Source organism: Astatotilapia calliptera, chromosome 3 (assembly GCF_964374335.1).
Source record: "Astatotilapia calliptera chromosome 3, fAstCal68.1, whole genome shotgun sequence".
In the NCBI taxonomy this organism is placed as follows: domain Eukaryota; kingdom Metazoa; phylum Chordata; class Actinopteri; order Cichliformes; family Cichlidae; genus Astatotilapia; species Astatotilapia calliptera.
This window is the reverse complement of record NC_137424.1, coordinates 27,311,650-27,326,741: the sequence shown is the minus strand read 5'-3', so window position 1 is coordinate 27,326,741 and position 15,092 is coordinate 27,311,650. Positions and strand designations below refer to the sequence as shown.

The following is a 15,092-nucleotide window of genomic DNA, read 5'->3' as shown; positions in this document are numbered from 1 at the left end:
TGTGTCCATAGACCTCTCTGCACTGAATCATACTTGTTATTAATCTCTGTCTCTCTTCCACAGCATGTCTTTTATTCTGTCTTCCTTCTCTCTCCCCAACAGGTCGCAGCAGATGGCCCCGCCCCTCCCTGAGCCTGGTTCTGCCAGACGTTTTTCCTTCCCACTGTCGCCAAAGTGCTTGCTCGTAGGGGGTCATATGATTGTTGGGTTTTTCTCTGTATGTATAATTGTAGCTTCTACCTTACAATATAAAGCGCCTTGAGGTGACTGTTGCTGTGATTTGGTGCTGTAAGAATAAAAATTGAATTGAAATGAATTGAACTGAACTGACAAAACACTATACATCAGACTTCACCTTATATTCCTAATAGTGCTTTAGTGTATACACTCCAAGCACTTTATCAGCCTCACATTCATGGCCCATCACTAATTAACCTGATATTCTAGGGCTCAGATTCACCAGAGCCTCTTGGTAAATGGCTCTGGTATTTACTACCAGGTCATAGATCTGCAATCTCACTCATAGTTGCTTCAATCGCTCACCTAGAAGATGATCATCTCAGGTGCTACACACTTTGCTGCTATTTCACCAATGTCATTTTTATTTTCTATATTTCTTTATCGCTACTTAAAGAGTTGTTGGAAAATATAGGATTTCAGTTTATGTGCGTGGTCACGTAAATGAGTGCATTTGGAACAAATGTTGATGTAAGCATTTGTGTATGTGCCTGTTTAAGTGTGATTGCAGATGGGTTGCTTGAATCATTCATGCAGGGATAAGGTGAAGAATATAGGCAACTATGGCTCTCAGGAAGGAACAAATACTTTTTCATGGCGCTGTACAACGCTGTGAACATACACCACTCTTCCTCCACAAATAGAATTGAAATTGAATATCTGGAAAACATCTGGTTGTCAAATAAATAGATGTTTCAGTTTTGCTACAAACCTCCACCAGCAACCACCACCTAAGCAATGAAAAGGAATGATGGCTTTCTGGGCTCATACTGACAGACACTGAATTATCCAAACACATTACTTGTGAGCTGCAGATCCCGGCCGTGTCCCGACTTGAAATTAGGCAGTCTATCTGCGCAGCACAGGCATTACAATCATGCATTTCTTTCATTTCTTTTCAGTCTTCTCACAAGCACTGACAGGCCAGAAGAAGCAGACATCAGGAGAGAGTGAGGCAGGAAGGCAGCTGTGCTCTGTGGATGCCTCCTCGTGTTGGAAACAATTATTTAGATGTATTGTTCTGCTCTAAGAGCTTGTTAGCAACTTTTTCAGATTCAGATTCAAGATCCAGTCATTGACTATAATTGACTCTTTGTTTGTTGAGGCCATTAGCAGGTTGTAATTCACTACACACAGACACACACTGCAGAGCAAATATTTCATCTTTTCTTTTTTTCCTCCTGACTTTTAACTATGAGTGTAGAGTCCCCACCTGCAGGCAGGATTGAAGACAGAGATTTATACAAACTGAGAGAGACACTGGAGGATAGGGAGCAGACTGGAAATGTTGGCCTAAAGCTAAGCACAGTACGGTACACATACCAAAGGTGGGGGTTGGGGGGTTTAAGAGAGAGAGAACCAACAAAAGGAGGAAATGGACAAAAGAGAGGACAAAGGAAATTGTGCTGAGGATGAAGAAGAAGAAGAAGAGAGGTCAAAAGAAACACAGCTGTTCAAAGTTAAACAAGGAGGGCACACCGATTAGTTAGAAAATGACTTTTACCTGATCAAGGAAACCCAAAATAAATAAATAAAGCAGTGGTTTGAGTCCTGTAACAAGATAAATATGTATCGTGCATGCTTGAATTATATCTTGCATTGTTACACCTCAACACACAAACCCAAACAGACCCAGATGTCCAATAGTGATGATGTCACTAGCAGAACCAACAGCATTAACAGAGCTGAGGTAATTAAGACTCAAAACCAGTGAGTGTAAATAGGAATAAATATATGAACCACAGTGTTTGAAAAGATATGCCAAAGATGATGTATATTACATTGAACTTTTCCTCGTTGGAATTTTGCTATACTCGACTTTTTAAGTTTGCATTCTTAGAAGTGAGCAAAGGAATAGTTCAAGCTATAATTAAGCCTCTGAATGATTCAGATAGGGGCTGCTGAGAGATAACAGCAGAATGACAAAATCTGCATTAGGACGTTGAAGACGTGGCAGTATTTGTACCTCATCCAGCGAAGGACTAATGGGTTCTTTGAACTTGCATGTAAAGAAATTTTAAAAACCAACAAAAACACTACGTTGGATTAAGGTAATACTTAATTAGTCATCAGTCAAGAGTCCTTACACTACTCCCTCTTGCTCTGTCCTGTTTATGTGTGTTTCTTCAGGCTGTTCCAGTAGTTGGGGGAACATAGCATCAGGGTAAATGGAGACACCTGGGCCCTGTGTTTCTGAATGATCAATATTTGCTCTTCCTCTGTCCCACTGGAACTTATTTTTTTTCACCAGTCTGGCAGAATACTGTTCACTCGTTCACACATACACCGTCAATACTGGTGACTACTATTTCTTTCATTTGTTTTCTGTTGTTGTCGTCATGCCTTTCATGCCAGAGTCAGGTTTCTGTTAAGCTATAGCCTCAGCAGTCTGGACAATGGACAAAAGAGGAAAGCTGAACAATGTTTATCAATCCTTGCAGCTTACAGGCAGCTGCATTTATAACTATGTAAGTAAATGAAGAATGATTTGGTCTTTAAACTCTAACGATGTAGGGTTTAATGCCTAACCCAACCAGTAAGTAAATCGTGACCTTGTGCCTGAACCAAACTGGGTGAAGATTCATTCACAGGCTTGGAGACCAGCTGCTGCCCCCAGCTGTTTGGTGAGTGACTGCTGACAGTTGCAATGTGAAATTGCTCACATAAAGGTGAGCAATTACAGATTCCTTCTCAGTTGCCTCAACCCTCACTCACAACTTGCGTGAGTAAGGGTTGTGACTAGTTTCACTTAGCGACTACCAACAACAGAGAAGACATTTTTTTCCTAGCGACTGGTAGTTGCTGACTGGTTTCTAAGACTGAAGCCTTACTCCTATTCTTTAATGACTATATTTTAAGCCCTAGAACATGTTCAACTGAAGCAACAAAACAAATTTAAATCATTAACTGTAAACACCTCACTGACTTAAGGCAAACTTTGACAAGTTTCTCAGACGCTGCTTTGTTTTAGTCATAACAAGTGGTGAGAACTGGTATACCAGTTCACTAAGGTTCTTTCTGCCATTATACAATAGCTTTTTCCAGTTATTAGTAACATTTGTTGTAGGAATTCTAAAACTCTCCAGTGAAACTACAAAGTGTGTGCTACAAATCTCACCTCTCACCTTTCCTCCGCATGTGCAGGTTACATTGTTGGCTCAAAGCTCCATTCAGTCTACAGGATGTTTACAGATTGTTTGCCTGCCTTTGTCTGTTGTCACACAGTAACTGGCTGTGGGGAAGCTGGTCTGTCCTTTGAACTAATCCAGGACACAACAAAAATCAGACAGATAGAGATACAAACAGGGGTTTAAAAAAAGCAAGAAGGAGTCTGGGAATAACTGTACATGATTAACCCACAAACAAAACAGAAGTCAGAAATGTCTGTGTAGGCCAGCATGATGCCTGCTATCTGAAAGGTTACTGGGTTACTGATATTTTAGGTACCACAGCATATGTGTCTATTTGAATATCAAATGGGTACCAAACTGTCAGTTATACACAGACTGGAAAAGCAGTCTAAAGTACACAGCTTGTAGATGGCAATGGCCCCATCCTGTATATGGTGCTGCTCATATAATCATCAGCTATTTATACTGGTTGTTATTTAATATGATTTCTGTTATTTGTAAACACTGATCTACTTATAACTCACAAACCTAAATAACTCAATTACTAACAAATTACTACTAAATAGGATTTTGAGCTGTGGAATTAATAGTATTATAAATAATAGGGGGGCTTTTAATGGTAAACATAGAAATTAACATGGAAATGACAGAATAGGCAAGGAATTACTGGCCACAACCCCTGTTCACAGCAACTACTCGGGGCCTTTTATGTCTATCATGGTTCTTTGGATGTAATAATATCTGGAAATATTCTCCTCTCTCTGTCATTTGTTCTGACGTTCTTTCTCCCTCGGTTAATGTCACAGAATGATAAAGACACGCCAGATTAGAAGTAAAGAAATAAGTTAAAAATTGTGAAATTCTTAAAACTTAAACCATGTGGTGACTGTTCAAATGTAATGTAATGTGAACATGAACGTGTGTAAAATGGTTACAACTTTTCATACACAAAGACAAAGAATCAGTGCTTCTCATTTGAAGTATATCTTTGAATCGGTCATCATAAAGATTTGTTTGTTGAGGAACAAAGTAAAAAATTGTAAAAAAGTAAAAATTTTAGAGGACTTCATTAAATGAACATTAATATACAAAACAGCTGATTTGGGGTTTCTTCAAACTGGCTGAGTAACTGATCACTACAATTTCAACATTTTCAAAGGTGACTAAAGGGATCATTTTTATTAGAAGTCATCTCCGGTGCAAGCTGACTTTTTTAATCCTATTAATTGTTCCATCCTAATTATTCTTCATCTCATGTTTCGTCTGTCTAATTGCTCTGTTGTATTTGAATAACTGGTGGGGGTTGCCAGATCAGCTGATGCCTGTGCCTCTCTTTAAGACACGAGGCAACACTAGCAAAATGTCTTAACCCTCTTGAAACAAATGTGTTCAAAATTTAAAACGAATATGGAAATCACCTCTGATATGTTTGGATTCTAGATGGCATATAACCATAAATACATTGATAAACATGAACTTGTTTTTCTTTGGATATATCATTCTAATCGATCAAAAGTGGATTAAAAAACAGTAACGTTGCCTTAAACACTTTCTCCCGAGCGTTTTTTTCATGTTGAGAAATCTTAATTTAATGAATCAGTCTGTTAACTGGCCTCTCTTTGCTCTTTTCATTTCAATGACGACCACTTGTCTGGAAGTCACAGCTGGGAAAGCTGACAGAGATCCTTGCTCCCAGCTGGTCCCCTCTTCACCCCCTCCTTCCTCCTCCTCCTCCTCCTCCTCCTGCAGGGCTGCTGATGCTGAGAGCAGCCTGCAGTATCCAAACACAGGCATCACACACCCAAGGTCTACCAATTAATCACACCTCTTTCTCCCTGCCTCCTCCTTTTCCTGCCTTCGTCTGTGTTACCACATGGCCCTTTGTAGCTTTATTCTAATGTCCTCTAATATTTACCAATAACACAAAACACGTAAAAAATACTTTAAAGAAAATACACTAAAATGTCTAAATAGGAAAATGAAATGAAAATATCAGAGTAGATGCAACTGAAGACAGCGTAGTCACTACACAGTATCACACACACACGCACGCACGCACGCACGCACGCACCAAAAGACTACTAAAAGGTACAACTGCAGAGAGTTGGGGACAGTAAATATCACAAACGAACCAATAGGAATTTAGTGTCATTAAAGCGTTATTTAAAAATGTAGGCAGTAAATAAAGCCCAGCACACAGCTTCCATCAATTGTTTGAATGAATTCAGCAACACACCCAGACGAACTGGGAGCAACTCGTTAAATAAAGTCTACGACCAGAGGTCGTTTGAATCCAGCAGCTTACCTTTGTCGTTTTTCTCCTTATCCATGTTACAACGGACAACATGGATAACTGATAACTCCTCTCCAGCCGGTCACAATAAAGGAAGGGCGGGTGCATCCGTCAAGCACCCCCTCTCCGTCTCCTCCACCCTGTTCTGACAGGAAGTGAGTGATAGGAGCGCCGTCCAATCGCAGGCTGTATCGCGGGAGGCGGGTCTCGTGGCCACGTGGGCCTGTAGAACGTGTTGTGTAGCCAGTGTGTGAAAGCAAGTGAAAGCTGTTTGGCATATACAGTCGCAGCACACTGGAGCACCAAAGCACACCTAAAAAAAAAAAAACCTAAAAAAAATCTGCTGCTCTTTGCCCACACAAACTATGAAGCTATAGAGCTCATAAATCAATCAAATCACTTTTATTGTCACATCACATGTGCAGGCACACTGGCACAGCACATGCGAGTGAAATTCTTGTGTGCGAGCCCCACAAGCAACAGAGATGTGCAAACACAACAACACAAACGAGCAAAATACAAGAATGGCCAACCTGAAACTAATAAATATATGTACAATATATAATAGTGTATGCATTTCTGGATGTGTATACTAAATATTTTCCTACGTGTGTGTGTGTGTGTGTGTGTGTGTGTGTGTGTGTGTGTGTGTGTGTGTGTGTGTGTACACATTTTTACAAATTAAATAGTAAAAAAATAATAAAAAAATGCTCAGTTAATGTTTAATCTTAACACATAGATAAATAACTAGAAAGTATTTAACTCTGTGAGGCTTCATCTCAAAAACAAAAAATAGGTTTAGGAAAATTATTCAACCTTTAGCAAAACAATACCATGTATTTTATAAAGCTTGTGTTTCTGACAGTTTTTTTTATTCATCATCACCTCTCAGGTCCATGTCTGGAAATGAGACAATTTTTAAAGGGGAAAATAATTCTATAATATTATTTTTTTAAACGTACGAAAAAGAGACAATATTTATAGTTATTTGCCATTTATAGTCTTTTTTTTTTACAGTCATAGCTTTAACTACGTTCCTTTGCCTTACATCATGGTGTAGATAGGAAGAGAAATAGAGTAGGAGTCATCTTGAAAGAAGAACATGTGAATAGGTTTGTGGAGTCGAAGAGAGCGTCAGATGGAATTGTGAGTTTATAGTTGGAAATCAAAGGGGAGAATGTAGCTAGAGCGCACTGGAAGTTAATCTGTAGCATGACTTTCAAAGTCAAGAAGAGGAGGAGAGTGAAGGCAGCGATTAAATGGTTGAAGTTGAAGGAAAGATGTTGCACAGAGTTCAGGGAGGAGCTGAGTAAAAAGTGAAGAATTGCCAAATGACTGGGAAAGTACAGCAGAAATGGTGGGGGAAACTGTCAAGAAAGAAAATCCTCTGAACAGAAAAAAGAAGACAAGAAAATTTGATGGTGGAATGAAGAAATGCAGGCATTCAAAGTAATATCTTAGCAAAGCAAAAGTAGGATTGTCCGAGAAAGTAGACAGGAGTACTCGAAGGCAAGTCATACAGCAAAGAGAGAAGTGGCAAAGACAAAAGAAAGAGCATATTAGTGAGTTGAATGTGAGGCTGAACACTAAGGACGGAGAAAACGACTTGTAGTGATTGGCTGGATAGTTTATGTTAAATAGAACAAGCTCATTTTCTAATTAAGTCTCTAAGGAAATTATTTATTGATGCAACAGATCTCTGGATCTCCCCTAAAGGCACTGCACATCCAGTTTGGATTTAACTAGAAGGGATATTAAATATTAATGAAACCACAATTCTTTGACAATAAATTCATGAACCCTAAGAAGTTTAGAAAGAGCTTGTTGAATTTGACCATGGTATTGTAACAGTTTGGGAATTTCTTTCTTTCCTCCTTGATGTTCTACGAAAATTCCAACAAAAAGTGGTATTATTGCAAAGTGGAAGCAACTATGAATGGGAGGCCATGTAGACTTACAGAGTTACTGAGTGTTGATGTAGTGCTGTGCGATACTACAAATTTTGGTATCCATACCAAACACACCTGAGCATCCAGCACAGGACACTGGGGAACCACCAATGCACCAGTGGGTGGGGGCTTGAGGCACTGGCAGGGAGTGCGGCCCAACACCTGGAGGATCCTGAAATGTTCTAAGGGGAGTCTAAGACTTGACCTGACACATAGACATACATGACACAGACGACCCTCTGCCAGACAACGGTTGGCGTTAGCGGGAACAGCCAGAGGCCCACGATGTCCGGAGGAACTCACTCGCCTGGTGGAGCGCTGCAGCGAGGGCCCCCTGGCCGAGCTCTGGGTGTGCAGCGCCAGCAGCTAGAGCCACAGCAGCTGAGATTTTCTTTTTTTCTTTTTTTTGTAGTTAGGGGCTAGGCAGCATCTAGGGAGGCTGCCAAGACAGGCTCCCACATGCGATCACAATTGCCACACACACACTCTCACACAGTACCACACGTAGGTACATGTGCAATATGTAACAGAGTAGAGAGATAGGCTCAAAATGATAAAGAACTACTGTTGCTCTCTTATCAGGGAGTTTTTCTTTCGTTACAGGAAATGCTTTACATGTTTTAGGCGAGGTTGCTGTCAACCTTGCAAGTTCACAGTGCAGACTCTCCAGTCACTATTCTGTGACTTTAGCATATGAATAGGGAACATTTTAACAAACAGTCTGATTTAATCTTGGAAATAACTTTACATTACTTTTATTAATTATTAAAAAGAGAAAATGTTTGTATAGATGACATTTACCAGTCGTTAAATTACTAATTCGCTTGTTATCCTTAATTCTCTAATGTCCAAGTCAGTGATGAGCCCAATAATAAACATAAGTCTATCAGAATATGTATGTTAAAGTTTTCACCTACGACAAAGACAGCGAGGACTGTTATTATTATATTTATTTATTTTACAGCAGTCAGCTGTTCCTTGTCTTGCTTCTGTTACGCACACCAGAGAGTACACATTGAACAAAGAATAGACACTCAAAAAAAGGCCTTGAAACAGCCCCACAGGGACACTGTTTGTGGTAAATGTGACACATTGGTTCAGTATAGACTAATGATTTACTGCAGACGTATTATTCCGTGAGTAGATCCAGCATGAGCAGCAACATTAAGACGGTTGATTAGTGTCTAAAAATGATGACTAAAACTTTTAGTAATGAAGACTTGTATTTGTAAAGGAGTATTTTAGAATGGATTGAAATAATCCAAATAATCTTCCACCATTAGTTGCAGTGGGCGAGAAAGATACGAGACAGACATTTCAAGATTTTGCAAATATTTTCATGTTAACCACTTGCATTTGTGACATAAAAGAAACCTATTTTGTGAAAAACTAGTGAGTTTTCTTTACATTAAAACATATTTGCTGTTAAAAATGATTATGACTGATATACTAAGCACTAGCAGGTTTACCAATGGTCCCACACACGCACACACACACGCACACACACACACACACGTACCGCTTACTTGAAGGTATCCATTAGAAAAGGGCTTTTAAAATCTCACAGTCGTAAGCACTTAAAACCATAGTGACTCTGTAGTTTGGATAAAGCACTTTAATAGCAGATGAATATTAGAAAGAAGACATGGCAATGCATGACAACAGTTAGTGTGTTACTTACATGAGCAACATTTGACACTCAGATTAAACTCAAAATTTGATATGTTTCTCTTCAAAAGCACTCTTCCCTGACACAACACTCAAGATTTCAAAAATAAAATCCCTTCCCCGGTATTGCAATTAAATAAATACCTAACACAAGCTAATGTAAGGAGCTGAGCTGGGCACTTCATTTGACCAGAAAAGAATCAATCACTCAAAACACATTTATGATAATGTTGTCATTCATTTCTTATATCAGGTCAGTTGACAAACCCCATTTCCCATCCTCATGCATGCCTTAAGAGTTATACACCATGGCAGACAGATAAATCTGATATATATCCAGTATATGTTTACATACATGTTACAGTATGTTAGTTGGCAAGTTGATCGATTTACGGTCCAGAAAGTCGAGCAAAGCTTGAATGTATAGCTTTATTACTGTACGCAACAATACTTTCAAACAACAAACATACAAAGAGTTAACTCTCTAGCTGAGAAGATATAATACAGTTAGAGTATTGACTTTAAAATCAAACAAAACCTCTCTTGTTCAGCTTACGTCTGCTGCAGTTATGTGAAGCTTAGTCTGCAAGGATTTATTTTGTTCAAAAAAAAAGAAAAAGAAAAAAGATGATTCTCTCAGCTGCATCCTCCTGACTGGTTTAATGATCCTTTTCAGAAGTCAAAAATAGCTTATAAAAATAATTGTATTTGTTTTGTTTTTTTCATGTGAGTGCACGTCACCCTAGCAATGCAGCATGTTTGACATGTTTGTACACCCTGAAACCTTCTGTATTCTACCCCTCCTTTTCTTCCTCTCGCTGACTGTGATTCAGAGTTGTGGCTGCTATCCAGCCCCTGGCTACTCTATCTGGGCTGATTTATGAGAGGCTTGCGTGAGATATGGAGCCACATTCAAATGTACCAGAGCACGCATATCAAAACTATGTAGCCAACTTCTCTGATTGAATAGAACAAGAAGGAAAACCAAAAGCAAAAGATGATGAGGTGGTTTTTGACAGTTTTGAAGTAAAACATCACATATTTTTTGTTTTTTTTTATCCCTGTCTTTGACCTTGACATGCTTGAACAGTGAATGTCTACAGTCTCTTCACTGTCCTAATGTAATGGCAAGGGTGTAAAAATGAACTGTTATGAATATGTAACAGTAACCTATTGCAAGGAGCAGACACAGCAAGAGAGAAAAGGCAGCGCAGCAAACAGGTGATATGTAGAAAGAGACAAGATGGCAAAACCTCACAAAGAGAAAACAAACTCTGTACAGAAACAGAAACAAGTCAATACTGAGATTAAAAGAAGGTGCACATAAAACATTCCAAACCACAGAAACCTGGAGGAAGGCCTGCATGAGAATTGGAAAAAGCTGTTGTTTTTTTATGGAGTATGAAAGCACTGGCATATGGGAGGGTCAGGGGTCGATGCAAAAACCACATAGGAGGCAAGGAGCATCAGCACAGGCCATGCAAACACAGCTCCTCAATCTCCATAAGGTTGTCAGTCAAACATTTGGACCACACTGCATACAAAAAGCTATAGATGCCCGCCGCAGCTTTGTGAAACTGTGCCCTCGCAGGGTTCCTCTGTGGCTTCACAGGCATGGCGTTTTAGAGGTGGAGAGTAGGAAGAAGGAGTATCACGGTGGTGCATATATAGATATTTCCGATGGGGCTTTTTTTTGTATTTTGTTTTCTTCCCGATACTTTTTGAGATTTTGTTTAGCATTGTTTTTCTGTCTAAAAAAGGCGTGCCTTCTTCTTCATGTCATTCTTCTTCCAGAGAGCCAGGCGGTCAAACTGCTCCAGGGTCATGCCGAACACTTGGTGAAAGTCCTCTGGAGATAGATGTCTCTGGATTAGGAAATTGTGGCAGAAAAAACATTGTTATTTAAGTGGACAACAGTAATACCAGCAGCTTCTTGTGAACCTTATAACCAAAGGAAACACTGGTGGTGGTTGGCGTTTTAATGATAAAGAAGCAAAGTGGGTGACAAGATGTTCAGACATATTGACCACAACTGTACTTTTATTTATTTTGTACCATAAAGATCTTTAAACTCAGCAAAATAGTTGTCATATATTTGTTTTTCATCAACAGTTTTCTTCCATTTGCACACTTTCTCTAAAATTATAAACTTTTTCTTTCAGAACGATACTGAAAAACTAGTTCATGCATATATTACTTCTAGCCTAGTGTATTCTAGGCTGTGTGGACATCACATTTTGGGTTATTTAGACCAAAATACTTAACCTTTCTCTACAGGGGCCTAATATCCACTTATGCGGACACTATACTGCTACTGTTCTATTGAAATTTTGAATGAATATCCTCATATGTGGCTCTGATTTTTCGTAGAAACAAAATTTAGGTAAAAAAAAAAAAAAAATCTGGTAATTCGTTGTTTTTACATTCAACAGGTCCCAATCAGCCCAAATATCAAAGAGAAATTAATAATGCATGCCATGGAAGAGTTCGGGTCTTAGAAGGTTAAAATCACATAAAAAGTCTTGAATAATGAGAATAATCATCTTATCTTAAAGACCTTATAGTATCGATCATTCATTCTCAGACTGCAGAATTGTGGTTCAAAGGATATCTAAAAGTAGAATGGGACGCAGAGTCTTCTGCTTTCAGGTCTCTCTTCAGTGAAACTAGCTTCCAGTTGGGATCCAGTAAACAGACACCCTCTCTACTTTTAAAATTAGGCTTCAAACTTTCCTTTTTGCTAAAGCATATAGTTAGGGCTGGATCAGGTGACCCTGAATCCTTCCTTAGTTATGCTGTAATAGGTGTAGGCTGTTGGGTGACTCCCATGATGACCTTTTTTCACTTCCTGCAAAAAATAGAGTAACCTGTGTTGCTTGAACACATGTATCATTCAGAATTAAGGGTGCCTTCACAGCAGTGCAAGCTATGCAATGTGCTGCCATTGAGCTGCTCAAACTGATTAATCAATAGAACAATAAATTAATTTCTAACTGAAGCAGTACTATCTGTGGATCTTGGCCAGCATAATTTTTATTAATCTGTATCAGCTTCATGTCTAAGCCTGGACGCATATATTAGATGGACATCCTGACATGTCTGTGTTGTGCACACACAGTAAACAGGCATAATATTGCCTTCTGTCTTGATGTTTAATACAGTATTTTGAATTTTATCCCTTATAAGTTCTTCCAACCAAAACTCCTATCCTAAAACCTCATGTTGCCAACACTCACTAAGTTCTCTCTAAAAAACAGACACAAAAAAAGCGTAACAAAAACTTGCATGGCATTGATTTAAACCCAGAAACAGAGCGTAGGTAGCTTTAATATAAAATGTTTCCTGCACTGTGCACTGCAGGTGTGTGTTTTTTGTGATCAAACGGTAAATGGCCTGTATTTGTATAGCGCTTTTCTAGTCCCTAAGGACCCCAAAACGCTTTACACAACCAGTCATCCACCCACTGGCAAGCTACATTGTAGCCACAGCCACCCTGGGGCGCACTGACAGAGGCGAGGCTGCCGGACACTGGCGCCAAGTGTCTTGCCCAAGGACACAATGACCGAGACTGTCCTAGCTGAGCTCGAACCGGCAATCTTCCGATTACAAGGCGAACTTCCAACTCTTGAACCACGATCGCCAACTATCAAGAGCTAGGTAAAGCTATTTCTGTGAAACAGCCAATCCCCTGGTTTATATCAGCAAACAGAAGGTTTGGTTTTCACCCCGAGGTAAAAATGTTCAGGTGCCTTAAATTTTTCACCTGCCAAATTGACAGGATAATGACACTGGTGGTATGAAAAAGGAGGATACTCTTCCCCATTTCATATCACAGTGTGTAACTGTAAAACCAATGACTCATGCCATTCAGTATGTTACACAACATGTTTTCTGTTAGCTGTCAGTAGCAAAACACCTGGTGTGACATCACTGAATGGTATTCTGCTAAAGAGGTTGAATCCAAAGACTTTCAGCTTTAATTCAACAACTTTAACACAAGTTTTTCTTCAACTGTTTCAAAATTACAGCCATTTTATACACATTCCCCCATTTCCAGAGGCTCAAGAGTAGCTGGACAACTGCAAGTAGTTTAATGGCCAAGTGAGGCCTATTTCCTTGTAATTGTATAACAAGATCGTATAATCTGGAGATTATGATGAGAATTGTATTTTATAGCTTTTTGCTGAAATGTCAGTATGAGGTCCAAAGAAATGATTATGATGAAAGAGATGGAAGTTATCTTTTGGTGAAAAAACCAAATTCCACCTCTCAGAGAGGCTGCAAAAACTTTGGTTTTTAGAAAACATGAAGAAAAGAGAGAAACAGCTCATGATCTGAAACATACCACGTGATCTGTCAAACACAGTGGAGGTTATGGCATAGCCATGTATAGCTGCCAATGGAACCAGGAAATAGTATGTATTGATGACATGACTGCTGATAGAAGTAGCCAGATTATTCTGAGGTGTATAGGACTACACTCTCTGCCCAAGGATACTCTGGCATTTATACTGGAGCAGCATGAGATCAAACCAGACACCTTCCAATTACTGGCTGACCTACCTCCTGGGCTATAGCCACTCCAACATGGACCTAACTGTGCGGGTTTACACTTTAACGGGCATCCTTACAGAGGGTCACACACTAGCTAAATAACAGAGTCATCAGTGTTTATCCAGATAATACATGAGCAAATATATCTGGAGGCCTATTTGGGGTTGGCTTTGGCTTAGGAGGTGAAGTGAGTCGTCTGCTATTTGGAAGGTCAGTGGCTCGATCCCCCAGCTCCTCCAGTCTGCATTCTTCAGTTATGAGTGCTTAGGCATAAAAAAAAAATTACTTGCATGAATGTGTGGGTGAATTAGCTTTGAGTGCCCAAATGGAAAAGTGCTACTATCCATTTATTTACTATTTCAAAGACTTGGAACTCTTTTTTCTTGCATTTCTATAATTTTTATATAGCCTGGACTTCAGTTTGTGCTCCTAAATTTACATTTTTCCGTGGCACAAGAACTACATGCGGTGTGTACTTACATCTTTTACTTTTCATTAAGACTACAAGCAAAGTTAAATTAAATCAAAATAAATTTAAAGCAATTAAAAACCTGTCAGTTTGAGGTGTTGCATGGGTCAGGTAGCTTAATTGACCTAATCACAACAGGCTTATTGATGTGAGTTTGAGCCTTTAATTATGTGCAATATTTTTGTTAAATATATTTAACCTCCTAGGACCTGGCGTCCACATATGTGGACATCACATTTTGGGTTATTTAGACTAAAATACTCAATTTTGCTCTACACGGGCCTGATATCTACTTACGAGGACATTGTAGTGCTACTGTTTAATGAACATTTTAGATGAATATCCTCATATGTGGCTCTTATTTTTCTTAAAAACAAAAATAAGGTAAAAAAAAAAATCTGGTAATTCTTTGTTTTTACATTCATCGGGCCCCAATCAGCCCAAATATCACAGAGAAATTAATAATGCATGTCGTGGAAGAGTTCGGGTCTTAGGAGGTTAAAGAAAGAACATTAATATTCTTTACAATGATTCTCTGTATTTTCAGAAATAAATAAATGGAAAATACTTTAAATATTTGGCTACAATAATAGTAAAAGGTACTTAATATAGCAACCCAAGCTTCAAGAGAGACTAGCCGAAAAGACACATTTTACAAGCAGTGTATGGTTTAAACGTGCATAAGAATAGTTTTCTTTGTTTTTTTTCCCTTTTCACTTTTATATGTTTCCATCATATAAAAATTGACCTTTTAGCTGCTGATTAGTATGGCTAAACCTAAAACAGTTTGG

General features: G+C 38.9%; 2 protein-coding genes across 3 annotated transcripts in view; both read right to left on the bottom strand.

Moving 5' to 3' along the window:
- Positions 1 to 5,825, bottom strand: part of afap1 (actin filament associated protein 1) — a 95,958-nt gene extending 90,133 nt beyond the window's left edge. Inside the window, exon 1 of one of the 2 annotated variants that reach the window (XM_080299782.1) lies at positions 5,674 to 5,825. In XM_080299782.1, coding sequence (XP_080155908.1) covers positions 5,674 to 5,698 — 25 coding nt within the window. In that variant the 5' untranslated portion in view covers positions 5,699 to 5,825. The remainder of the gene's footprint in view (positions 1 to 5,673) is intronic. The other variant, XM_026157932.2, reaches the window with a different exon arrangement.
- Positions 5,826 to 9,210: 3,385 nt separating this feature from the next.
- ablim2 (actin binding LIM protein family, member 2) overlaps positions 9,211 to 15,092 on the bottom strand; it is a 93,135-nt gene continuing 87,253 nt past the window's right edge. Inside the window, exon 23 of the mRNA XM_026157954.2 lies at positions 9,211 to 11,143. Coding sequence (XP_026013739.2) covers positions 11,030 to 11,143 — 114 coding nt within the window. The 3' untranslated portion in view covers positions 9,211 to 11,029. The remainder of the gene's footprint in view (positions 11,144 to 15,092) is intronic.